The sequence below is a fragment of the Dendrobates tinctorius genome, unplaced genomic scaffold, assembly GCF_039654945.1.
Source record: "Dendrobates tinctorius isolate UK_male_01 unplaced genomic scaffold, ASM3965494v1 ptg000083l, whole genome shotgun sequence".
In the NCBI taxonomy this organism is placed as follows: Eukaryota; Metazoa; Chordata; class Amphibia; order Anura; family Dendrobatidae; genus Dendrobates; species Dendrobates tinctorius.
The window spans coordinates 2,400,437-2,427,857 of record NW_027361751.1 but is presented as its reverse complement, the minus strand read 5'-3'; the positions used below and the strand labels follow the sequence as shown (position 1 = coordinate 2,427,857).

At 45.8% G+C, this 27,421-nt stretch overlaps 1 protein-coding gene across 2 annotated transcripts in view; it reads left to right on the top strand.

The window, feature by feature from the left end:
- Positions 1–27,421, top strand: part of ZNF366 (zinc finger protein 366) — a 97,305-nt gene that overhangs the window by 28,343 nt on the left and 41,541 nt on the right. For both annotated transcript variants that reach the window (XM_073584054.1, XM_073584053.1), the window contains exon 2: positions 22,150–23,464. In XM_073584054.1, coding sequence (XP_073440155.1) covers positions 22,157–23,464 — 1,308 coding nt within the window. In that variant the 5' untranslated portion in view covers positions 22,150–22,156. The remainder of the gene's footprint in view (positions 1–22,149; positions 23,465–27,421) is intronic.

Here is a 27,421-nt window from a genome sequence, read left to right as displayed (position 1 = left end):
TTTGTAACGTTCAAGAATGAGTGCCTCTCATATTGAGAAGATTAGATAAGATATGCTCATTATGCAATATAAAAATCTGTATGTTCCTGTATTGTCAACTTTGTTTCCTTGCAGCCCGCGGATGTGCTGTGTTTAATGGGGGGGTATGTGGTGCCCCTGAGGCTCAGTCGCCACAGAGGTACTGCACCTCCTCCTGAGGTGTGGTGCCCCACCATCCAGGTAAGGTGGAAACACCTGACCACACTCCAACACCTGCATCCCACACCAAAAAGTAGTGTAGCAAAGCACCTTCGGCGGCTCCTTGCTTGGAGTATAGCAAAGCACCCCTTGGTGGCTCCCTGCTTGGAACACGAAACGTGCTGGGAGGTGGGTGGAGTTTAGTTCGCACAAAAGAGCGGGAAGAGTTGAGTCAGTCAGTCAGTCTTTCATTCAGTGAGTGAGTGAAGATGTAGAAGGACAGAGTGTGAGACAGAGAAGATCCCCGGGAGAGGGATGGAAGAGGGAAGTGCTGCAGCAGGCCACAGTGATCTGGGTCTGCTGGCACAGGAAAGAGACAGAGGAAGGAAGCTTGATTCTCCATTGGAAAGAAGGATTAGAATGGAACGTGAGGAGAATAAGAGAACAAGGACCAGGGTTAGAGGAGAACCCTTTTCAAGTTCTAAGCACAAGGCCGGGGCCCGGTCCCCGAGGTTGTACGGATACTAATGGTCCTGCAGCAGACACCGGAGGAATAGAAGTAGTGACCACTTTATTCCCACACAAGACTTGGGGGCACAACAGCAACATATTAGTGAGCCGGGACTTAATAGCAAGGAGTCCCCGAAGCAGGCTACAGCTGTCTGACGTACAAGTAGAGTTCATAGGAACATCTGACATGAGGAACTCCAGTGTAACTCAGTACTAGGAGTACTTCACTCAAAGGCGCTATAAGAGGAGAGGTTCAGAAAAGGCACATATGTTGGCGGAGTGTTGGAAGGGAGTATTACATCTGGCCTGGAAGTTGACTGAGTCCCTAACCTGGAGGACATGGCGCGGAAGCGGGCACTGTTTGCACAACAGACTGAGTAAAGCTTTGGAACTACTTGCCCTGGTGTCCTCCACTTATTCCTGCGCCAACCGGCCCAGCACAGCTACATCCCTCGCGCCTGACACTACACCATCTAAGTGTCACTTCCCCTACTCTGCCCTGGGACTACAGCCCTGCCTGTGGAGGGCTATAACATCATTGCTACACCACTCCATCTGTCCCATAGGATCTGTCTGCAGCGTCGGCTTAACATCTTCATTGCCGAACACCACAAGTGGCGTCATTCAAATCATCATAAGCACACTGAACATTTTCCCCTTGAACAATGGGCGCCCAGGGCCACGGGCTGGGTTCCAGCTGCCGTGACATCTTCCATTGAGGTTCATCGGGCCCGGTACCGAGTACCCCACAGCCCTGGGAAAAAACAAGAAATACAGTCATATGCTCTCCCTGTGTGAGCCTCTGGGAGTTTTTTTTTATTCTAACTATATGAACAGCATACAAATCTGGCAACTAAACACTCATAGACAAGAATGGAGTTGTTGTACCAAACATATTCCATCAGCAAGAGAATTGTTTATGCCTCAAGATCTAAATGTCCTTCTTCTTCCTTGCAGGAATATTGCATCTGATGAATCTCTTTGTACCACCTCATTTCTACATATCTGTACATTATGGGTAAAATAAAAACATGAAATGTAAAAGCCAGAGATATTATTTTTTCCATAAACTTAGAAAAAAAGTAATCGCTCAAATAATAATCACATTGTTGGAATTTACTTTTTTTTTAATCAATTTCTCAAAACAGTGAATGTCAGACGTAATTGATAGCCCTACAATATTAACAAGCGGTAGAATACATTGAATGCATTATTTTTGGAGATTAGTAACTGATATAAAAAAATTAATCACATTTTGTTTTTCAACCCCTTTCTCTCATGTCACGTACTATCCCGTCCATGTGACCCTGGACTTAATTCCCAGGGATGGGATAGTACGTCACAGCGACCAGCGGCGCCCACGTGGTGATCGCCGCTGATCGCCGCCGGGAGTCAGCTGATTATCACAGTTGACACCCAACACAATGTGTCAGGGGCGGTCACGGACCGCCCCCGACACATTAACCCCTTGCACTCTGCGATCAAACACGATTGCGGTGTATCGAGAGTTAAAGGGAAGCATCGGCAGGGAGGGGGATCCCTCTGTGCTTCCCTGAGCCCCCCACAGCAGCGCAAAGTGCAGCGTTGCTGTGGGGGGCTCCATCCCTGCAGGTCCCCGAATCCAAGATGGCGACGGGGACCTTCGGGGGCCTGCAGGGAGCCGGCTTCCTCATGCCTGCAAAGCGCAGGCAAGGAGGAAGCCTTGTGCAGTGCCTGTGACAGTTCGCTGATCTGTCACAGTGATCTGTGATGTGACAGATCAGCGATCTGTCACAGGACAGTGATGTCCCTCCTGGGACAATGTAATAAAGTTAAAAATAAAAGTGTAAAAATAATTTTTTTTAAAAATCGCTAAATAAATTAAAAAAAATCCCCTAATAAATTAATTTTTTGGAAATAAAAAAAAAAAACAATAAAACTACACATATTTGGTATCGCCATGTCCGTAACGACCCGCCCTATAAAACTGTCCCATTAGTTAACCCGTTTAGCGAACCCCTTAAAAAATAAAAACAAAAAACGAAGCAAAAAATAATGATTTATTATCATACCGCCGAACAAAAAGTGCAATAACGCGAGATCAAAAAGACAAATACAAATATGCATGGTACCGCTGAAAACGTCATCTTGTCCCACAAAAAATGAGCCACCATACAGCATCATCAGTGAAAAAATAAAAAAGTTATAGCTCGCAGAATAAAGCGATGCAAAAATAATTATTTTTTATATAAAATTGTTTTCATTGCATAAAAGCGCCAAAACATAAAAAAACTACCTAAATGAGGCATCGCTGTAACCGAACTGACCTGAAGAATAAAACCGCTTTATCAATTTTATCGCACGCGGAACAGTGTAAACGCACCCCCAAAAGAAATTAATGAAACGCTGGTTTTTGTTCATTCTGCGTCCCAAAAATCGGAATAAAAAGCGATCAAAAGATGTCACATGCCCGAACATGATACCAATAAAAGTGTCAACTCTTCCCGCAAAAAATAAGACCTCACATGACTCAGTGGGTCAAAATATAGAAAAATTATAGCTCTCAATATGTGGTGATGCAAAAACTATTTTCACAATAAAAAGTGTCTTTTAGCGTGTGACAGATGCCAAATATAAAAACCGCCATAAATAGTAAATCAAACCCCCTGTTATCACCCCCTTAGTTAGGGAAAAATAATAAAATAAAAAAAAGTATTTATTTCCAATTTCCCATTAGCATTAGGGCTAGGGCTAGGGTTAGGGTTAGGGCTAGGGTTAGGGCTGGAGTTAGAATTGGGGGGTTTCCACTGTTTGGGCACATCAGGTGCTCTCCAAAAGCAACATGGTGTCTGATCTCAATTCCAGCCAATTCTGCGTTGAAAAAGTCAAATGGTGCTCCTTCCCTTCCAAGCTGTTAGCGTGGGTAGTCTGGAGCCGGAAACTCCAGGAGTGGACCCTCTGGACCGTGGCACCGAGGGGCCCCGGGCCAGCTGCCAGTCAAGGGAAATGTTCATGAGCTTACAAAGCGATCGCCAGAACTTGGAGGTAAACTGAACCCCTCGGTCCGACACAATGCGTTGAGGTAGTCCATGGAGTCTGAAGATTTGGTGGACAAAGACTTTATCCAGCTCCGGAGCTGAGGGGAGACCGGGCAGAGGGACGAAGTGGGCCATCTTGGAAAAATGATCCACCACCACCAAGATGACTGTGCAGCCAGAAGAACAGGGCAGGTCGGTGATGAAATCCATGGCAATGTTTTCCCAAAGGACCGCAGGAACGGGCAGCGGCAGCAACAAGCCGGACGGAGGTCTTCGTGGCATTTTTTTTTTTTGCACAGTTTGGACAAGAGGCCAATAAAGCGAGTACATCTTGGCGAATTGTGGGCCACCAATAGTGACGCGAGATAAGATCCAGGGTCTTCTTGATCCCGGCATGGCCAGCCAGTTTGGAGGAGTGCCCCCATAGGAGGACTTTTCGCTTGAGGTTCTCAGGCACAAGTGTTTTGCCAGTAGGAGGAGCAAGCCAGTTCATTGGAGCCACTGTGATGATCCTAGTGGGGTCAATGATATGCGAGGGTTCCTCCGTGGTTTCGTGTGGCTGAAAGACCCTGGACAGAGCGTCGGCTTTGGTATTTTTGTTGCCAGGACGGAAACGGAGCTCAAAGTCAAATCAGGCGAAAAACAAGGACCATCTGGCCTGACGAGGGTTAAGTCTCTGGGCAGACTGGAGATAGGCCAGATTCTTGTGATCCGAGAAGATGACAAAGGGATGGACAGCTCCTTCCAGGAGGTGACGCCACTCCTCCAAAGCCAACTTGAAGGCCAGGAGTTCCCAGTTGCCGATCGAGTAGTTACACTCGGATGGAGAAAAGGCCTTCGAGAAAAAGCCACAAGGGTGCAGACGACCGGAGGCGGATCTCTGGGACAATACTGCCCCAGCACCTGTCGAGGAAGCGTCCACCTCGAGTACAAAAGGTTGGTTGCTCTTGGGGCGATGCAGAACCGGAGCTGTGGAGAAGGCCCGTTTTAGGGTCAGAAAGGCCTCTTCAGCCTCCGGAGGCCAATCCTTGGGAGTAGCCCCTTTACGGGTGAGAGCAGAAATAGGTCTTGTGATGGCGGAAAAGTGAGAGATGAATTGCCGGTAATAATTGGCGAATCCGAGAAATCGATGAATTGCCCTTATTCCAACGGGGCGAGGCCACTTGAGAATTGCAGACAGCTTCTCGGGATCCATCCTTAGTCCAGCGTCGGAGATAATGTATCCCAGAAACGGCAGGGAGGTCTGTTCGAAGAGACATTTCTCAATCTTCGCATACAGGCGGTTCTCCTGAAGACGCTGTAACACCAAGCGGACAATCTTTCTGTGGGACAAGATATCCGGCGAGAAGACGAGGATGTCGTCCAAGTATACGACCACACAGGAGTACAAGAGGTCCCGGAAGATCTCATTGACGAACTCTTGAAACACCGCAGGAGCATTGCAGAGGCCAAAGGGCATGACCAGGTACTCGTAATGGCCGTCTCGAGTGTTGAAGGCCGTCTTCCACTAGTCTCAAGCCCGGATGCGGACCAGATTATAGGCTCCTCTGAGGTCCAGCTTGGAGAAGACCCGGGCTCCTCTAAGACGGTCAAACAGCTCCAGAATGAGTGGAAGAGTGTACCTGTTCTTAATGGTAATTTCATTCAGACCCCTATAGTCAATGCACGGCCGTAGAGCTCCGTCCTTCTTTTTGACGAAGAAAAACCCGGCTCCCGCGGGTGACGAGGATTTCCGTATAAAACCTTTGGCGAGGTTCTCTCGAACGTATTCGGACATAGCTGTGGTCTCAGCGGGAGACAGGGGGTAGATTCTGCCCCTTGGGGGAGTTGAACCAGGAACAAGTTCAATTGGGCAGTCAAAAGGCCGGTGTGGAGGAAGGACCTCCGCTTCCTTCTTATCAAAGACATTGGCGTAGGAACTGTAGGCTGGAGGAAGACCCGGAAGGTCTGGGAGCGGCCGAGGAGCGGCCACCAGGTGGACAGGAATCAGACAGCGAGCTTGGCACGGGTGCCCCCAGCGGAGTATCTCCCCAGAAGACCAATCGAGGACAGGCTGATGAGTCCTTAACCATGGGAGACCGAGTAGAATGGCATAGGAGAGCTTAGGCAAAACATAAAAGGCTATCTTCTCTCGATGTAAGGCACCAACTTGCAACTCCACTTCCTCAGTGACCAAGGTGACGGTCACCTGTAGCGGTTTGCCATCCACCGTGGCAATCTGGAGAGGGTTAGATAGGGCAACCACGGGAATTTGGTATTTGTCCACCTCTTCTGGCCGAATGAAGTTACCTGCCGAACCCGAATCCACGTAGGCCACCTCGGACCCACGTCTCTCCCCTGAAACCAGAAGCACAGAAATAGTAAGAGGTTGAGAGGAACCATCGTCGCCTAGGGAGGCCTCTCTTACCTGACCTAGGCGGAGGAGTTTCCCTGTCTCTTAGGACAGATGCAGATATAGTGCGATGAAGCTCCGCAATAGAGGCACAGACCTTGTGCCCGCCTCTCTTGCTGACGTAACTCGGTCAAGTTGAGACGGTCAATCCGCATGGGCTCGACTGACCGAGAACTGGCAGAACGGATGAAAAAGGGGGCTGGCCTGGTGGATCTCCTCTCTCTCGCTGACTCCCGAGCGCGCTCCTGGAAGCGTAGGTCAATGCGGATAGCCAGCAAAATAAGGTCCTCTAAGGAGTTCGGGGTCTCTCGACCTGCGAGTTTACCTTTTATTCTGCCTGAAAGACCGCACCAGAACGCCCCTACCAAAGCCATGTTATTCCAGCCGAGCTCGGAGTGCGAAAGCGAATAGCGTACGGACCGACCGTGAGAGAACCATGATGTAGATTAAAGAGTGATTCAGTGAGGACAGCTAACCGACCCGGCTCATCGAAGACCCTGCGAAAAGTGTCCAAGAAAACCGGAAGACTCGAGACAACGGGATCGTCACGTTCCCAGAGGGGATTCAACCAGGACAGGGCCTCTCCCTCCAGATGGGACATAATGAAGGCTACTTTGGCCCGGTCAGAGGGATATTGCTGCGGCAACCATTCAAAGTGGAGACTACACTGATTTAAGAACCCCCTGCAGAGCTTAGGATCCCCAGTGAAGCGAGGCGGTTTGGCAAGGCGGGGTGTTGGGAGAGCTGTAGGAGCAGGGGGAGGAGTCATAGCTGCGGCGGCAGAACATAGGGCCGACAGGCGGCTATCAAAGGAGGCCATGTGAGACAAAATATGGGCTTGGGTATCTTGTTGCTGGACCAGCTCCTGTTGAAGACTGGTCAGTAACGTGGCAGTTCCAGGATCGGTCACCTGCAGGGCCGACAAACGGGTGTCCATGGACTTCATGACGGACATAATGCGTCCCTGATTCTCCCGCAGGAAGAGTAACTCTTTCTGGGTGGCAGCTGTGGTACGGCGGGATCCATGGCCTGATTGTACTGTTAGCGTGGGTAGTCTGGAGCCGGAAACTCCAGGAGTGGACCCTCTGGACCGTGGCACCGAGGGGCCCCGGGCGAGCTGCCAGGTGGAACCGATCCCTATACAGGGACCGTTAGGAGCAGGCCCAGGGGTTCGAGTACCACGGTAGCCGGTACCGAGAGGGGCGGCTCAGGATGGACCGGAGTAGGACTGTGGGACAGAAGTATAGATGACGGAACAGGAACACTGGAGGCAGGACTGGAGTAGGATGGCAGGACTGGAGTAGGATGGAACAGGAACACTGGAGGCAGGACTGGAGTAGGACGGCAGGACTGGAGCAGGATGGAACAGGAACACTGGAGGCAGGACTGAGAGGCTGCTGCGGAGAGCAGGCAAGAACAGAACTGCAGGAGCTGAGAGCACACGATGCAGCGAGGCCAGTGTGCTTGGAAACACAACAATCAAGCACCTCCCACAGGGGGAAGCGGCCTGATATGCTCCTGTCTGGTCTGCCATTGGTCAGGGAGGTGCTTCCGGGTCAGGACATAGCCGGAGCACAAAAAGCAGGAGGGAGGCGTGGCCGCGGCCTATGGCGCATGCGCATTGCATGCAGGGACGCCGCCGTCCGCGCACCTGCCAGAGGTGACCTCCATGGATGTCGGGCAGCGGGAGGCTGCGGCGTGAGAGCAATGGCCGGGTGAGTACCCAGGGACGGTGTAACACAAGCTCTGCCATGCGCCCAAACAGTGTTTTACCCCCACATATAGGGTATCAGCGTACTCAAGACAAATTGCAAAACAACTTTTGGGGTCCAATTTCTCCTGTTACCCTTAGGAAAATAAAAAATTGGGGGCAAAAGTATCATTTTTGTGGAAAAAAATGATTTTTTTATTTTCACGCCTGGGCGTTATAAACTTCTGTGAAGCACTTGGGGGTTCAAAGTGCTCACCACGCATCTAGATCAGTTCCTTGGGGGGGTCTAGTTTCCAAAATGGGGTCACTTGTGGGGAGTTTCAATAGTTTAGGTACATCAGAGGCTCTCCAAACGCGCATGACACCCGCAGAACATTCCATCAAAGTCTGCATTCCAAAACGTCACTACTTCCCTTCCGAGCCCCGACGTGTGCCCATACAGTAGTTTTCTCCCACATATCAGGTATCAGCGTACTCAGGACAAATTGGACAACAACTTTTGGGGTCCAATTTCTCCTGGTACCCTTGGGAAAATAAAAAAAGGGGACTAAAAGATCATGTTTGTTGAAAAAATATGATTTTTTTTATTTTCACGCCTGGTCGTTATAAACTTCTGTGAAGCACTGGGGGGTTCAAAGTGCTCACCACACATCTAGATAAGTTGCTTAGGGGGTCTAGTTTCCAAAATGGGGCCACTTGTGGGGTGTTTCCACTGTTTAGGTACATCAGGGGCTCTCCAAAAGCAACATGACACCAGCAGACCATTCCATCAAAGTCTGCATTCCAAAACGTCACTACTTCCCTTCCGAGCCCCGACGTGTGCCCATACAGTAGTTTTCTCCCACATATCAGGTATCAGCGTACTCAGGACAAATTGGACAACAACTTTTGGGATCCAATTTCTCCTGGTACCCTTGGGAAAATAAAAAAAATTGGGGACTAAATGATCATGTTTGTGGAAAAAATATGATTTTTTTATTTTCATGCCCGGGCATTATAAACTTCTGTGAAGCCCTTGGTGGTTCAAAGTGCTCACCACACATCTAGATAAGTTCCTTAGGGGGTCTAGTTTCCAAAATGGTGTCACTTATGGGGGGTTTCCACTGTTTAGGTACATTCGGGGCTCTTCAAAGGCAACATGACACCCGCAGACCATTCCATCAAAGTCTGCATTCCGAAATGTCACTACTTCCCTTCCGAGCCCCGACGTGTGCCCATACAGTAGTTTTCTCCCACATATCAGGTATCAGCGTACACAGGACAAATTGGACAACAACTTTTGGGATCCAATTTCTCCTGGTACCCTTGGGAAAATAAAAAAATTGGTGACTAAAAGATCATGTTTGTGGAAAAAATACGATTTTTTTATTTTCACGCCCGGGCGTTATAAACTTCTGTGAAGCACTGGGGGGTTCAAAGTTCTTACCACACCTCTAGATAAGTTCCTTGGGGGTCTAGTTTCCAAAATGGTGTCATTTGTGGGGGGTTTCCACTGTTTTGGTACATCAGGGGTTTTCCAATCGCGACATGGTGTCCGATCTCAATTCCAGCCAAAAAAGTCAAATGGTGCTGCTTCCCTTCTGAGCTCTGCCATGCGCCCAAATATGGGGTATCAGCGTACTCAGGACAAATTGCACAATAACTTTTAGGGTCCTGTTACCCTTGGGAAAATAAAATTTTGGGGTGAAAAGATCATTTTTATGGAAAAAATATGATTTTTTAATTGTACTGCTGTACGTTATAAACTTCTGTGAAGCCCTTGTTGGTTCAAAGTTCTCACCACATATCTAGATAAGTTCCTTGGGGGGTTTAGTTTCCAAAATGGGGTCACTTGTGGGGGGTTTCCACTGTTTAGGTACATCAGGGGCTCTCCAAACATGACATGGCGTCCGATCTGAATTCTAGCCAATTTTGCATTGAAAAAGTCAAACGGCGCTCCTTCCTTTCTGAGCTCTGCCATGCGCCGAAACAGTGGTTCCCCCCACATATCAGGTATCAGCGTACTCAGGACAAACTGCACAATAACTTTTGCAGTCCAACTTCTCCTGTTACCCTTGGTAAAATAAAAAAAAAATTGAACTTGAAATATTTTTTTTGTGAAAAAAAGTTAAATGTTCATTTTTTTTTTAAATATTCAACAAATTCCTGTGAAGCACCTGAAGGGTTAATAAACTTCTTGAATGTGGTTTTGAGCACATTAAGGGGTGCAGTTTTTAGAATGGTGTCACTTTTGGGTATTTTCTATCATATAGACCCCTCAAAGTGGCTTCAAATGTGATGCGGTCCGTAAAAAATAAAATGGTGTTGCAAAAATGAGAAATCGCTGGTCAACTTTTAACCCTTATAACTTCCTAAGAAAAAAAAATTTGGGTTCCAAAATTGTGCTGCTGTAAAGTAAACATGTGAGAAATGTTACTTATTAAGTTTTTTGTGTGCCATATCACTGTGATTTAAGGGCATAAAAATTCAAAGTTGGAAAATTGCAAAATTTTCAAAATTTTCGCCAAATTTCCATTTTTTCCACAAATAAACGCAAGTTATATGAATGAAATTTTACCACTAGCATGAAGTACAATATGTCACGAGAAAACAATGTCAGAATCACCAGGATCCATGGAAGCATTCCAGAGTTATTACCTCATAAAGGGACAGTGGTCAGAATTGTAAAAATTGACCCGGTCATGAACATGCAAACCATAATTAAAGAATTCACAGCAGATGCTGAGACTCACCGCATGAAGAAAGTATTCGGTAGCGGTGTATGGCCGCAAAACCGGAAGTACCAACGGCGCATGTGCTGAAGTCATGGCAACAGTATGAGCTTTGTAGCGCGATATAATGTGATCCTATGTCTCAAGCCAATATTGTTAAGGGCGCATGCGTCAAATTGTTGCCAAGGATAATATGCGCATGTACAGAAGTCATGGAAGCAGTAAAGTTTCGTAGCGCGATATAACATGATCCTGTGTATCGAGCCCAGATTATCAAGGGCGCATGAGTCAGGTTGTTGCCAGGGATAATAGAAACACTAGGCATCGCATCCGTATAAACAAACTATCGGTCCTATCCCTGACGTCAAAGAAGTCACATGATCTATTAAAAGGTCCTTGTGTTTAACGGCACCCAGTACATAAATTCATTCATCTAAAGGGTCACGTGACCTACCAGAAGGTCCTGATACCAAATATACAAGTTTTCTTTTCTGTTTGCTGTTATTTACAAAAAAGATACTAGATTATAATAAAGGGAATAGGACAATTAGTTCATATTGCAGGGCTACAAACCAAAATATTGTAAAAAATAATAAAATAGAACAACCAATGTCCCCAGGAATGTTTGTATAGGTCTGGGATCCTGAGACAGGCTTAAAGTGGTTGTCTTGTCAAAACAGTGTGTGACTGCAAACTTATGACTCCCCCCTGCGCACACACTCTGCGATGCGGGGATTCACTGGTTTCAGACCTGAGATCAGAGAGTATGTATGCGTTATACATGCCCCCGGCCTGTAGGAGTGACCTCTTCCTTCATACACTTATATGGAGCGAGGCTGCACCCTTGACCACGCCAACTAGACGGCCGAGTCTCTAGATGGGGCGAGGCACCAGCTCAATACAAGTGTATGCGCTGGGGGGACTCAAGTCTGCAGTCACATAGGGCATCAGTCAGTCGTCATCTGGACCTGTAACCAATCGCCGGTGAAAGCAAGGCCTGCACTAGCTTACAGTCAATCCCTACAATAGCGTGCCGGGAACGCTCGTTTCATGACAATCTTGCAGTCTAATCAGGCTAACGACCCCATGATGAATGAGTAAAATGCTCGTTCATTGGTGAAATGATCTATCCTGCTGCACAAAAGATCATTAATCTCGGCAGAGCATTATTATATGTAAACAGGACCTGTGCTGCGGAGAACAATGGCCACCTATATTCACTGAACTGAACGGTCTATGACCGTGTAAGGGAGGGAGAGGACTGTAGTCGTGACCTGAGATACTGTAACATCTATGTCCAGTCCTTCCCCTATAGAAAACAGTATTCTTCTCTTCAGCATACCTGCATCTCCAAATCCAAACTTCCCTGGGCACTTCCCAGGTGATGACGGTCCCTCCTTCAGGCGACCCCCAGTAATGGAGACACAGTCCAGGTTAACTTGAACATTCTCTTTACTTAATATTTCACACGTTACATCCACAGTTGGCACATCATGATATTCATTTGTTTTCTCATCTTTCCCTGCTTGGCTGTTGCTTCTGTGCAGTACACGCCCGGACCAGACCGTCCTAGACTGCTCCCCAGTACCTTCCTGGCCTCACCTTGCCATGATGACAATTCCTACTGCCTGTTTCGCCCCAGACTCAGTCACCAGGTTTGGTTACCTCTGGTAAAGCATCCTGCCTGTCTGTACCGATCTTGTTGAAGCTTCAACATTTTTCAACTCCTCACTCCAAACGACTACTGCTCTAAAGGCATCCGCCCAGGCAATGAGTCGCCACATCTTTCCTTCCCTGTTCTGGCCCACTGCTATGATGCACAGTGGCCGTGGATAACGTGGGCTGCAGCGACTCCGTGTTACGTGGCTGCCTAACTGTCCGGGCCTATAGCCCATCTGGACATTTGGGCATCCTGGCCCCATCTGACCTAACTTCCTAGAAACTCCTGTCTTACCACCCAGCAGCCCCTCCCACACTTAACCCTCTATAACCATCCTATCAATTATACCTAAAAGTGCACACTAGTATGCCCCCATCTAGTGGCCCACAAATGAACTACATTTACCCTTGTCTATAAGAACTATATACTAAAGTGCCCTCCTCTATTGTCCCCAAAAGGATGCACTTTACTTACCCTAAACTGTACATGAACATCAGTCACATTACGTTATATACAGTATGACACTAAGAAACACAACATAATACAGTTCTCAAAGGATGGTAACACATACATAAATGTGGCAGTAGCATAAATGTGAGCGATAATACATATTTCTATGTAGCAGTACCGCAAGCATTTATCATAAACATTATCAACATTAGCATATGTAAACATCAACAGATAAAAGACAATTAGAAGAAGGGAAGCAAGGTGGTCATTCTATCTCACCCCATTACAACAGTGTCAGGGTGTCACACCATTACAGCATATCGTTCAGTGTGCATTGTTAGGGCAGTGTGCCTATGTAAACCACCTATTAAATGACCACCAATCAAAAAGCTAACCAGCGGTCGTTTAGTGCTACTGGTAAGTGGACCCTTGCCCATATAGTATCATCTTCCTATGACATTCCCTCATGGGGCTGTGTAGGCGGTCAGTATGGGCAAAGCTGGCTGTTATCTAGGTCTAATGCTGCTAATCAGCCTAGGGCTGGAGAGGAAAAGGAAAGGCGCATGTAACCAGAATATGCATGCACTGACTTATGCAAAACTACTGGTATTTGTTATTGCTGGTAAATAAAATTACTGGCATTGATTACTGATTAGGGTGCTGGGGTCCCAGTCTGGTAGCAATCCTATTAATACAAAATATGGACTAGCCCCTAGTTATCAGTGATAATTAGTTTTCAAAAAATGCCGTATATAAATATCATTGTGACCGCACATGCACCCTGGCAGTGTCCGTGGGGTCTCTCTGGTGACTGACAGCCGGGGTATGATGCACAACATCTATCCCCTCAGGTGCTAAGACAGATGTAAATGGAAAATATGATTGCACAGGGCTTTTGAGTTGCCACAACAGCAGTGCACCTTACAATGGCTTCCAGGCCTCACAGGGCTGTCTGCCAGTAGACTGTCAGTTTGCTACTGACAGGCAATAACCTTGGAATATTAAGTATACAAAAGCTTTATTTCAGCAATTAGAAGATGGTATTGTGAGGTCTCCATGTAAGACTAAATTATTAACGATGTATTAATTAAATAAATACAACAACGAACCTTTGTATTGTGCTTTTCCCACAATGTACTGACAGCGCATAATATATACAGTTATATATATTTTTGAACACAAGAAAAGAGCATTTTTTTCCATTAAAACTTGCCTTATTTTATAAAACTTTTAAAAAAGCACATGTAAAGTATTGCAATAATCATAATGTACAATAAAGATAACACGTTACTGCAACCATGGGGTAAATAATCTAAAAATACAACAAACTACAGCAGAATTACTGTATTTCCCATTCCTTTAGAACAACAAAATTAATAAAAGTGAATTAACAATCTATCCCTACCCCAAAATTGTTAGATTAAAAAATATGACCCATAATGACCTATAGAAAAACCACCTCCAGAATATAGATGAACAGTGAAATTGCTGTTTTTTTTTTCCAATTCCCCATGAAAGAGGTAAGATAATAATGGTTCTTCACATGAAGAGGGTAATATAGTGGACTTGGTTTTCTTCCAGCTTTAATCAGTCTCTTACTTTACTAACACTAACGTTCTGTGTAAGAAGCAGCCCCCTCTACACCCTAAACTAACCAACAAATACATTAGCAATCATGGCACATGCCGAAAACACCTTTTCTTCAGAGATACTATAGAGCACCACTTCAGCATTTTTTTTAAATTTTATGTCTCTGGAGTGGTGCCATTAATTTAAGTTCCATGTCCATAGTATTATACTTACCAGCCTCCAGCTTCATCTCTTATTGGCACTGCTCTGGTCGGTCTTCTGCAGGTTGGGACCTACCGGATCGCTCCAGTGTTAGCTGAGTAATGTGGAAGTCACAACTCAATGTAAGTGTATGAGATCCAAAATTAAGGCATTGAGATGCTTGTGACTGTTACCTCTGACTTCCGGTCTGTTAGAATTTGTGGTGACAAGATGGTGGCGTGGAACCTGAGTGGCACCCGGAAGAGCAGAAGACTGTGGCTGGTAAGTTTATTACTAGAAGCAGGGAACATCAATTCAGGGCCTGTGTCAACACCCACGCAAGTTCCGGGGCCCTGGACAAAAGGAGGGCCACTCACCGTCAGGGCCCGGGCTGCTCCCCCAGCAGCTGTGCTGTGCAGGGCCACCGGCGCTGTTTGAGCCATCACTTCAACAGACATGGCCGTGTGAAGTACACTCTGCAGCTGTGTCTGCTAGCAGTAGTGCCGGGGTGACACACAAACAAAATTAAAGGCGCAGTGCTGGCCCGGCCACGTCACTGCTAGCAGACACAGCCGTACAGTGCACTGCGCGGGGCCATGTCTGTTGAAATGACAGCAATCAAGCAGCGCCGGCAGCCCTGCACAGCCACATGACAGAGGAGCTGGACGGGAGACAACCCGAGAGGAGGTGAGTGAAGATTGTTTCCTGCTTCCTCATATTAAAAAATATTTCAAATGTGTCTGTATATCTGTGTATGTGCATGTATGATGTGTATATCTATGTATGTCAGTGTGTATGATTGTGTATACTTGTCTGTTTTTATGTTTTTGTGAATTTGTCTTCAAATATGTATATGTACTTGTATCTGTATGTATCTGTGTATGTTTGTATGTGCATGTCAGTGTGTGTGTGTGTGTGTGTGTGTGTGTGTGTGTGCATGTCTGCGTGTGTGTGCATGTCTGCATACCATGTATACATGTCTGTGTACTGTGTATGTGCATGTTTGCGTAGTGTGTGCATGTCTTCGTACTGTGTGTGTGTGCATGTCTTCTTATTGTATGTGTGCAGTCTGCATATTGTGTGTGTGCATACTATGTGTGTGCAAGAAGATGAGCCGCAACAGAGTCAGCGGTTTCCGGGGCCCTTTGTGGCTGGAACTATCGGGACTGTCACCACTGTTGCTGGGGGAAGGTTCTTCTGGGGGGGGGGAAGACCTTTACGCTGGACAGCAGGGGGCGTAGGGGAGATAAAAAGGGCTGAGCGCGGGAACGGGGGAGACTTGGTGGAAAAGCGACAGGAGAACAAGGATAAGGTTGATTCCCTCCCCACTTCTCTGACTGCTAACTCCACGTCATTCATCCCTCAGCGTTCTGACTCTACCATTGACTGTGTCACAACCAAGCTGTCTTCTGACTCTTCCTTACTGGACGGCTCCTTCCCGCCCGCAGTTGCAGATAAGCTGACTTGCTCCGTTCTTACTCCAGAGGACCGCCCGCTGCCGCGTTCTGCGAGCGTGCCCACGGTTCGTGTTCAGCACCACCCCAGAGGAATCCACACAAAGGACTGTTTCTATGTTCCAGCGCACTCAAGCCAAGCGAGACCGGATACATCAGCACCATCGGGAGACGGTGCTTTTCGTTCCTCTGTAACAAAGCCAGAGACATTGTCCATGGTTTGCGACGCCATCGGGAGATATTCCAGCCTTTCCCCTACAAGAACTGCAAGCGATAAGTTACCTTTTTTTGTATACCTCTTTCTCAAGCATTGTGTTTGTATGCAATTCCCATAGTTGCCGTTACTGATCTTGTCTCCCTGTGTGGAGTATTCCTTGTATAATAGTCTGTTCAGTAAACCCTGTTAACCCCTTCTCTGCCTCCAGCTCTTCACTGCATCCAACGAATATCTTCCCGTTAGATATGTGCATAAGTACGTACTGTGTATGTGTGGCGCCCCTGAGGCTCGGTCGCCACAGAGGTATTGCACCTCCTCCTGAGGTGTGGTGCCCCACCATCCAGGTAAGTTGGAGGCTCCTGACCACGCGCCAACACTCGCATCCCACACAACACGGTAGTTCAGCAAAGCCACATTGCGGCTCCCTGCTTGAAGTGTAGCAGAGCACCTTTGGTGGCTCCCTGCTTGGAACAAAAAATGTGCTGGGAGGCGGGTGGAGTTTAGAATACATAAAAGAGGGGGAAGGTTTAGGATTAAGGGTCAGTCAGTGAGAGGAAGCCACTCAGAGAGGAGTGAGGAAAGGAGATCCCTGAGAGAGGGATGGAGGAAGGAGGTGCTGCAGCAGACCTCAGTGACCTGGGTCTGCTGGCACGGGAAAGGAAAGAAGGGGACAGACATTGAACTGAAACCTGATCTTCCAGGAGAAGGAGAGATTAGTACGGAACGAAGGAGTAAAGGGGAACAGAGGATGTGGGTTAGAAGAGAACCCTGCCTAGAAGTTCAAAGCGCAAGGCCGGGGCCCGGTCCCCGAGGTTGTATGGACACTAATGGTTCTGAAGCAGACACCGGTGGAGTAGTGGGCTGTAAATGCACTACTCCCATCTAAGACTTGGGGGCACAACAGCAACATTGATAGTGAGCCGGGATTCAGGAGGAGTCCCCGAAGCAGTCTACAGCTGTCTGCCGTACAAGTAGAGTTCTTGGGAACACCTGTCAGGAGGAACTCCAGTGTAACTCAGTACTAGGAGATCTTCACACTTAAAGGCGCTATAAGAGGAGACGTTCAGAAAGGTACATGTTGGCGGAGCGTTGGAAGGGAGCACTCCATCTGATCTGGAGGTTGATTGAGCCTCTGACCCGGAGGACACAGTTCGGAGGCAGGCACCTGTGTGTACTACAGACTGTGAGTAAGGCTTTGGAACTACAAGCCCTGGTGTCCTCCATTCACTCTTGCGCCAACACACCTGTACCGCTACATCTGGGTACCAGCTTCTACACTGCCTGCACCTCTCAGCTACCCCTACATCTACACTGCCCTGGGACTACAGCTCCACCTGTGGGGAGCTTCACCATCTTGGCTGCACCCACCATCAGTCCCAGAGGATCTGCATGCAGCGTCGGCTTAACACCTCCCTTGCCGAACACCACAGGTGGCGTCACGAACTATTCCATTAACTATAATCCACCATTTCAATTCCCCCATTACTTGGGCGCCCAGGGCCACCGACCGGGTCAATGCTGCTGTGACACATCCCGCTGACACCGGCCCGGTACCGAGTACCCACAGCCCTGGGATGGCAAACCATATGCACATGTGTGCGCACTGTGTGCATGTCTGCGCACTGTGAGCGCGCATGTCTGCATACTGCGTGTGTGCACATATTTGCGTACTGTGTGTGTGCGTGCATGTCTGTGTACAGTGTGTGTGCGCAAGTCTGCGTACTGTGTGTGTGCATGTCTGTGTACAGTGTGTTTGTGCATGCCTGCATATGTGAAGGATGAGGGAGCAGGCTGGGCCTTGTGTTGTATACCTATATTTCTCTGCCGTATCTGTGCATCATTAATTGTGGTATGTTTTAAAAGGGCCCACTGAGACTTTTTCTCCCGGGGCCCACAAAAACCTGGAGCTGGCCCTGCATAGATTAGTGGCACCGCTCTATCGCTGAAATAAAAGAAAACCACTGGAGTGGTGCTTTAAGTGTGCTGAATGTCTATGGAGAAAATCATATTTGGTAGAAGACTTCATCCATTATAATTTATGCTTAAAATATATAACTTAGTTGCTCACATAGTTAAGGAAGCCTACTTCAACACCTTCATCTCCTCATTAACCAATAATCCAAAACACCTCTTTGACACTTCACTTTCTCTGTATCTCTCATGTGCAGGCCCCCCTACAACAATCCTTAGTGCTTACTCATCTAGTCACTCACTTCAAAGAAAAAGCTGACAATTTCTGACAGGAAATGATCTTCTAAACCTTTAATAGCATTGATCTTCTTTCCCGCACTTCATCTAGTTCACTTTCTACCTTGACTGTCACTCACTACCTTTATAACTTAAATACTTTATCTATCTTTGTCTCCTAGTACCTTTCCTTCCACTTCCATACATGCCATCGTGACCCCATTATAAAAAAAAAAAATCTCTTGACCCATCGTGTTCTGTTAAATATAGACCTGTAGCCTTTATCTCCAAACTCCTGGAACACGTAGTCTGCTTTTGCCTAATTTGCCATGTCTCTTATATAATCCAATCTACTAAAAATTTACTTACTAAAGTCTCTACCTAGTGAGAGCTAAGTCTAATGGTCAATTCTCCCTTTTATTCATCTGTATGTCTCTGCAACCTCTGAAACCATGGATCACCAGCTCCTCCTCAATATGCTCCGCTCTATCGGGCTCAAGCATACTGCTCTCTCTTGGTCCTCCTCCTCCCTTTATGACTGCTTCTTCACTGTATCTTTTGCTAGCTCTTCTTCTGCTCCTCTTCCCCTTACTGTTGGGCTTCCTCAGCGTTTAATCCTGGGTCCCCTTCTTGTTTCTCTATATAATGACCCTAATAGACAATCCATCAGCAAATGTGGCTATTAGTAGTATCTCTATGCTAATGATACTTAAAGTGAACCTATCACCAGGTTTGGCAGATAAGAGTTACGGCCACCGCTTTTCAGGGCTTATCTACAGCATTCTATAACGCTGTAGATAAGCCCCCCCCCCCCCGATTAGAGTTGAGCGACTTTGGTCGGATCGGGTTTCATGAAACAAAATTTGTTTCAAATGAAACTGGTCCGAATAGGGCAAAAAAAGTCGGAGTTTCGTCTGAAACCCGACCCTAATGCAAGTCAATGGGAAATAAAAGTCGGCATTGAGCGGATGACATTCATCCACTCAATGCCGACTTTTATTCCCCATTGACTTGCATTGGGGTCGGGTTTCGGACCAGTTTCATCTGAAACAAATTTTGTTTCATGAAACCCGATCCAACCAAAGTCGCTCAACTCTACTCCCGATCAATCCTGCAAGAGAAGAAAAATAACTTTTATTATACTTACCTGCGGGGAGGTCCGGTCTGATGGGTGTTGCTGGTCCTGGTCCAGCGCCTCACATCTTCTTGTGATGCCGCCCTCCGGCTTGCTTCATGGCTTCTCAGCATCGTCCTCCTGCGCAGGTGTACTTATCTCTTTGTTGAGGGCAGAGCAAAGTACAGCAGTGCGCAGGCGCCAGGAATGGTCAGAGAGGCCCATCGCCTGCACGCTGCAGTACTTTGCTCTGCCCTCAACAGGGCAGATAAGTATGCCTGCGCAGGAGCGTGATGCCGGGGAGCCATGAGGCAAGCAGGAGGACAGCACTGCAAGAAGATGGGAGGCGTCGGACCAGGACCTGTGACACCCATTGGACCGGACCTTCCCACAGGTAAGTATAATAAAAGTTATTTTTCTTCTCTTGCAGGTCGGATTAAAACCCTGAAAGTCCATTAAAACTTATGACCATGTGATATTTCAGTTTTTCTTTTTTAATAAATTTGCAAAAAAAAATTTCTGTTTTTTTTTTCATTCAAGATGGGGTGCAGAGCGTACATTAATGAGAAAAAGATTAACTTTTTTGAAATTTACCAAATGGCTGCAATGAAACAAAGAGTGCTAAATTTAAAGGGTCTGAATACTTTCCGTACCCACTGTACATATACAGTTGTGCTCAAAAGTTTACATACCCTGGCAGAATTTTTGCTTTCTTGGCCTTTTATCAGAGAATATGAATGATAACACCAAACCTTTTTCTCCACTCATGGTTAGTGGTTGGATGAAGCTATTTCACTGACTGGCATTATCAATTCCTTGGATGTCTTTTTGTATCCATTTCCTGTTTTATACAGTTCAACTACCTTTTCCTGAAGATCCGTTGACAATTCTTTTGCTTTCCCCATGACTCACAATCCAGAAACGTCAGTGGCTGGATGAAAGATGCAAGAGTCTGTCTGGATCTCAGAAACTCACTCAGCTTTTATGCACACACTATGAATACAAGCAAACTGGTCACAGGTGAGGATGTTCCCTTTAGTAGCCATTCAAACCCATTTGTGCCAACTTCTATGCATGTTATCAGACCAAAATCACCAGGGTATGTGAACTTTTGACCAGGGTCATTTGGATGTTTTGAGTTGTCAATATGATTTAAAAACAGAAAACACTGTAGATTGACAATAAATGGCTTCACCCGACCACTAACCATGAGTGGAGAAAAAGTTTTGGTGTTATTATTCATAGTCTCTGAAAAAAGGCCAAGAAAGCAAAAATTCTGAAAACTTGTGAGCACAACTGTAATTTCCAGACATCAGCCTTGAACTATTACAAACTACCAGTGATTGTCTGCTGTCTCTACCATCATGTCCTTTCTACACCTGAAACTCAATCTTTCCAAATCTGAACGACTTATTTTCCTTCCTTTACTAACCTAACAAAACCTAATTCTTCCATTTATGTGTCTGGTAGTACCATAACTCCTAGGCAACATGCCTGCTGTCTTTGGGTTATACTTGACTCAGATCTTTCTTTCACTCTCTATATCCGATCACTTTCACATTTACATCTCCTTCATCTCAAAAACATCTCCAGAATTCTCCTTTTTCTTACCTTTGAAACTGTAAAAACTATTACTTACATTATATTTTTCTTGTCTTGACTACTGCTACTCTATACTAATAGGTCTCGCTCTTACCAAACTCACTTTTTGTCCAGCACTACACCAGTGCCTCCACCTTTGGAAGTCAGTGCCCTGGTTGCCCATCCACTTCAGAATAAAATTTAAATTTATCACATTCACCCACAAAACTCTCCACCACTCCACATCTCTTCCCTCACATCTGTCTACAACTCAACCCATGCTCTTTGGTCTGCTAATGATCTAAGACTAACATCTCCCATAATTTGAACCTCTCATTCCTGTCTCTAAGATTTTTTTGTGCTGTACAAGTTCTCTGGATTGCACTACCCCAACCAAGAAGGTTAAATTCCCACTGTCCAGAGCTTTAAAATGTCTTGCGCACACATCATTTTAAGCAGGCCTATCATATCAGTTCACTAATGTAATTTTTTTCAATTTTCCCCTGCTACATTTTTTTTTTCTGAATCTGGCCCCTCGATATTTGTTTCTCAAACCCTTTCAAGCAAGCAATACCACTTTGTATCTGGAAATACACAGATAATGGCAGATGACTGGTCCATACAGTTTTACATGAAGACCTTTATTTATTATGAAAGATAGTTGGACCATGCAGTGGAGGCACATTTTACCTGTTTTGTCACTCCCTATCGCCTTACAGATTGTTAGCTTGCAAGCAGGACCTTCTCTTGTTTGAATTGATAAATTACCTATGTGTTACTCTTTATTGTTTAATTTGGCTTGTGCATGTATCTTCTGAATTGTATGGAGCTGTGAAATATGTTGGCTCAGTATAATAATAATAATAGTTATTATTATTTTTGTTAATGAGTTAAATGTACCCAAAATTATACTGTTAGAAACACAACTTATTCCATGCAAAAAATGAGACCCAGCTATGCCACGTTGCCAAAAAAATGGCATGACCCTTTGAATTTAGTGATGAGACACAAAAAGAAAAGAAAATTCTTGTGTCTTTAATCAAAATAGGCTTAATCATTTGGGGGTAAAGTGGTTTTCTTTTAGAGCGTCTTTCCTGTACAAATTGTACATTACTATTTAGAGTTATGCCTTGAATTATAATTCATGATTGAATTTCAGATTTTTATTACCCCATTGCTATTTCTCTTCTTCTTTCAGCTGAACTATGCAGAATGTTACATACATAGAAAAAGATTACACTTCCTCTCTTAATGCTGACATTAAGAAACCTCCAGTTTTTCCACTCATCAAACTAGCAATGCCATCCATCGTGAAGTGTAGACCATCTCCCTTCCTTCAGGGATATCCACATCACTTTCCATACTACCAGTATAGCCATCCAGAAAATAATCTGCACCATTTGCATGATGTAGTAGAAAATGGGTCACGTAAAAGAAAGAATTTGCCATGTAAGATGTTCCATGATCATGAAGACCACAAACCCTGCATTCAGACAGAAGAAGAAGAAACAAAGCGGTTTGCCCCATCTCACCTGCCCATGTTTTATCATCTACCACCCATATCAAGTTACAATGCCAAAATGATTGATTTACCCAATATTGGTCTTCAATATTACAGAACTATGGACCCATTTTGGATTAATCCTTTAAATCAAGAACCTATAAGAACAAGTGCTGTGTGGCCTCCTGGATCACTATGTCTACACCCTTCTTATCCATTATTTCACAAAAATTACCCTGGCATTGTGTTCCCCTTCCACATGCCCACTCAAACTATGCATGAATATCAAGCTTCTGATACAGGCCCCACAGCAGATGATGCTCTGGATAAAACACAAATCCAGGGGCATGAGGATAAGAAACAGAAGGTGGAGAGGGTTGATGTCAACATTCAGATTGATGATAGCTTCTACGTGGAGGTGGGCGATCACAAACGTTGGAAATGTCCAATGTGTGAAAAGTCCTATACATCTAAATATAATTTGGTGACCCATATTTTAGGGCACAGTGGCATCAAACCCCATGCTTGTTCACGTTGTGGCAAGTTCTTTAAACAGCTCAGTCATTTGCATACACATATGTTAACACACCAGGGCACTCGACCCCATAAGTGCCAGGTATGCAATAAAGCTTTTACCCAAACCAGTCATTTAAAGCGCCACATGATGCAACACAGTGATGTGAAACCTTACAACTGTAGGATATGTGGCAGAGGGTTTGCCTATCCAAGTGAACTTAAAGTCCATGAGTCAAAGCACGAGAGTGGGAGAGAAAATATCTGTGTGGAGTGTGGACTTGACTTCCCAACACTGGCACAGCTTAAAAGACACTTGACGGCCCACAGGGGCCCCATTCAGTACAATTGTAGTGAATGTGATAAAATATTTCAGTACCCAAGCCAACTGCAGAATCACATGATGAAACACAAGGACATCCGGCCACATATCTGCACCGAGTGTGGCATGGAATTTGTACAACCGCATCATCTCAAGCAGCATTCACTGACACATAAGGTAAGTTGTAACCATCACTGAATTAACAGTTCATCAGATCTGTTTAACCATTGTTTTCCATACATGCAATTGATATCAACTTGTGTGGAAACTGTTGGCATCAGTACCTAGCAAATGCGGGCAATTGAGGGGGCCCACTACACATAAGAGGTCCCCTTAGCCATGATTTTAGTTTTATAGTGCACGGAATGGGTATTTGGGTGCTATGATCAGAGCTAGCTCTTGTTACAGCAATTTGAACCCTCATATGGCGTTGTTAATTGTGACAATGGCACATAAAAGATTTGTTTCCTTTCAGAAAATCCCAGTCGTTAGGTTGACTTTATAAGAATAAAATCAAATCACACTTTACTTAACGTCTCTGGGTTCAGTGCTCAGTCTCTGTTGCTGCTCTGGGTATTTCTCATCACTGTAGCTCTAATAACACTTTGAAAGCCCAGAAGCCTATCATGGAGCTCAGCGTCTCTGAGAGCGGTGTTCCTTCTATACAGGCAGAGCCGCCGAGCTCAGTGATTAGCTGCTGTGCTGTCAACGTAACGTCAGCGCTGCATTCAACAAAAGACTCAGGAGCAGCGTGAAGACTCAGCTCTGGACATGGCTAGGGTGAGTAACTCCACCAGTGCCTCCATCTTGTGTCAGTCATTGCTCATGTTAGCTATTAGCTTCAGAATAAAATTAAAATTTAACACACACAGAAAACGCTCCACCAATCCACATCTCTTCCCTCATATCTGGCCAGGGACTGGGATTTTCTTTAAAAGTGAAAAAAACTTTAAAGTGGTTGGAAATTAGGTGAGGTCCCTGTGGTGCGATGGAGAGGTAACAATAACACTGTCATAGCATTGTAGGGCCTACTGAAGACCACTGTCAGCCATGTTTGTACATCTGTAAAGCCCAGCAGCCCAGTATTCTCACCACTAAATGAGCATACACATGACATGGTCATGGGCCGGGTGCTGAGTGAATGGAAAGTCTTCACACAGACCTGGGAGCTCAGGCATCTTCATTGCACACCTAAGCTCTCCCTACTTTAGCTAAAAGCACCTGGTTTTCATTGTGTGGCCTGTGGCAGTGGTGCCCAGCACTCCAGTGTGAAAATGTCCAGGACTTCTCCGATGCTCCCTACTAAAATTTGGATTTAATTTAGACTTTATCACCAAAATTATGGCCTTATATTCTGACCCTCAAGCAAAAATTTACATTAATAATCACTTTTCCTCCCCATTTCCAATTTCTAATGATACCCGGCAGGGTTGTCCCCTCTCTCCATTGCTTTTTGCCCTTGCAATAGAACCGCTAGCCCAATTAATCAGAGATCATTCCTCCATAGAGGGTGTTCGAACAGATCGTCTGGAGTTTAAGATCAGTCTATATGCTGATGATGTCCTCCTGTCTCTCACTAATCCCTGCTCCTCTATTTCACATTTACAATCCCTTCTTCAAAAATTTTCCTCCCTTTCCTATTTTAAGATTAATGAGTCCAAATCCAAAATTTTCCAATTTAATCTCACCAATTCTCAAATCAGGAGTATAAAGGCTGTCTCTTCTTGGGGTTGGCGGAGAGGGAAATTGTTTATTTAGGTCTGCGGTTTTCTAGAAACCTTGGATCTCTGATTTCCACTAACCTAGATTCCCTAATTGCCTCCATTTCTAAAGGCCTTAATTTTTACGCGGACAAAGAATTTTCCTGGTGGGGAAAATGTCTAGTAGCCAAATCAATATTCATTCCCAAAATCCTTTATGTTTTCAGATCCCTTCCCCTGCTTGTTTCCACTTCTTATTTAACTAGTCTGCAGACACGCCTTCATTTATTTATTTGGGGAAATAAAAAAGCCCGTATTGCTTCGAATCAGTTATACAAATGCGGCGCCCCTGAGGCTCTGTCGCCACAGAGGTACTGCACCTTCTCCTAAGGTGTAGTGCCCCACCAACTAGGTAAGTTGGGAATTCTTTTCCACACTCCAACACCTGCATCCCACACACAGGATAGTTCAGTAGGTCCGCCTAGCAGCTTCAGGCTGGGGGTAGCAGAGCACCCTTCGTGGAACCCTGATTCATAACATGAGATGTGCTGGGAGGTGGGTGGAGTTAGTATAAAAGAGAGGGAGAGTTTAGAATTGTAGGTCAGTCTGACAGGAGGTCAGTCTGACAGAAGGTCAGTCTGGGGTGAGTCCCAGAGGAGTTCAGTTCTGAAGTTAGTTTTGAGTTCAGTTTAGAAAGAGTGCTGCAGCTGCCTCAGTGATCTGAGCCAGCTGGCACGGGAAAGAGAAGAGAAGGAGAAAGACGTAGACCTGCAACCTAAGCTTCCATAAGAGAGAGAAGGAACAGCGCGGAACGAAGGAGTATGAGAACAGAAAGGAGTTGTAGGTTGGAAGAGGAACCCTGCATATAGGTTCTCAGCGCAAGGCCGGGGCCCGGTCCCCGAGGTTGTATGGACACTTATGGTTCTGCAGCAGACACCGGTGGAGTAGTTGGCTGTAAATGCACTACTCCCATCAAAGACTTGGGGCACAACAGCAACTGGATAGAGAGCCAGGACTTCTGAGAAGGGAGTCCCCGATAGAGGCTACAGCTGTCTGTCATACAAGTGAGGTTCTAGGAACATCTGACAGGAGGAATTCCAGAGAACAACGGTACTGGAGTTCTTCACACTAAAAGGCGCAATAGAGGAGTCGTTCAGGAAAGGCACATGTTGGTGGAGTGTTGGAGAGGAGAACCCTGACTTGTCCGGGAAGTTGATTGAGTCTCTACCCCGGAGGACACGGCACGGAGGCAGGCACCAGTGGGTACCACGAACTGTAAGTAAAGCTTTGAAACTGCAAGCCCTGGTGTCCTCCATTCATTCGCCGTTAACACCTTCAGCACCGCTACATCTGGGTACCAGCATCTATACCATTCTGTGCCTCTCCTCATCCATTGCACCTACACTGCCCTGGGACTATAGCTCCACCTGTGGGGAGCTATACCATCTTTGCTGCACCACACCATCAGTCCCAGCGGATCTGCATGCAGCGTTGGCTTACCATCTTCCTTGCCAAACACCACGGGTGGCGTCACGAACTATTCAAATAAACTTTCACACCATTAACATCACCACCATTGATATTGGGTGCCCAGGGCCACGGACCGGGTCACTGCTGCTGTGACACATTACACCGGCCCGGTACCGGGTACCCCGCTGCCCTGGGTGTGAGGGCGACCCACAAACATAAGCTACGTGGAGGTATGGGACTGCATAACATCTCAGCTTATTATTACTCTAATCTTATTAAGCAAAGTCTATGTTGGTGGTCAACTGGCCATATACCTTCATGGGCGGACTTGGAATTTTATTTTAATAAAAATTCCCCTCCTTGTTCTCTTATTTTGAATCTATTGACATCTAAGCATTTATCTCAGTCTAATCATCCAATTTTTATGGCTGCTATTGTGGCTTGGAGGAAGTTTTTTTAAATTTAAGAGTGGTTTTTCTAGGATTCAACTCCTGTTGAGGCTTCCTCTCTCTTTTCTGGCCTCTGTTTATTCATTCGATTTGCATTCTACTTGGGCTGACTGGGGTATTTCTAAATTAAATGACATCTTTGGTGGTGATAAATTTGTATCTTTTTCTCATCTTAAGAATAGGTTTGGGGTTCCCTCCTCTGCTTTTCTACACTTTACTATGTTGAAAGAATTTTTGACTCCACTGGTGACTCGCTGCCCTCCGCTATCGGAGCCAGCGATCAATATTTTATGCAACTCAGGCCATAATATTTTTTGGTCCACTCGTTATATCTACCAGGGTTTCAGCAACGATTCTGCATTTATAAAATCCCCATATATGAAAAAATGGGAATCGGTTTTGAATTTTTCTGTTACCCCAGATGTTTGGGAACTGACCATGTCTCTAACCTATTCTGCTACTATGTCTATGGCTCTCCATGAGTCCTACTTTAAAATCATATCGAAATGGTACTA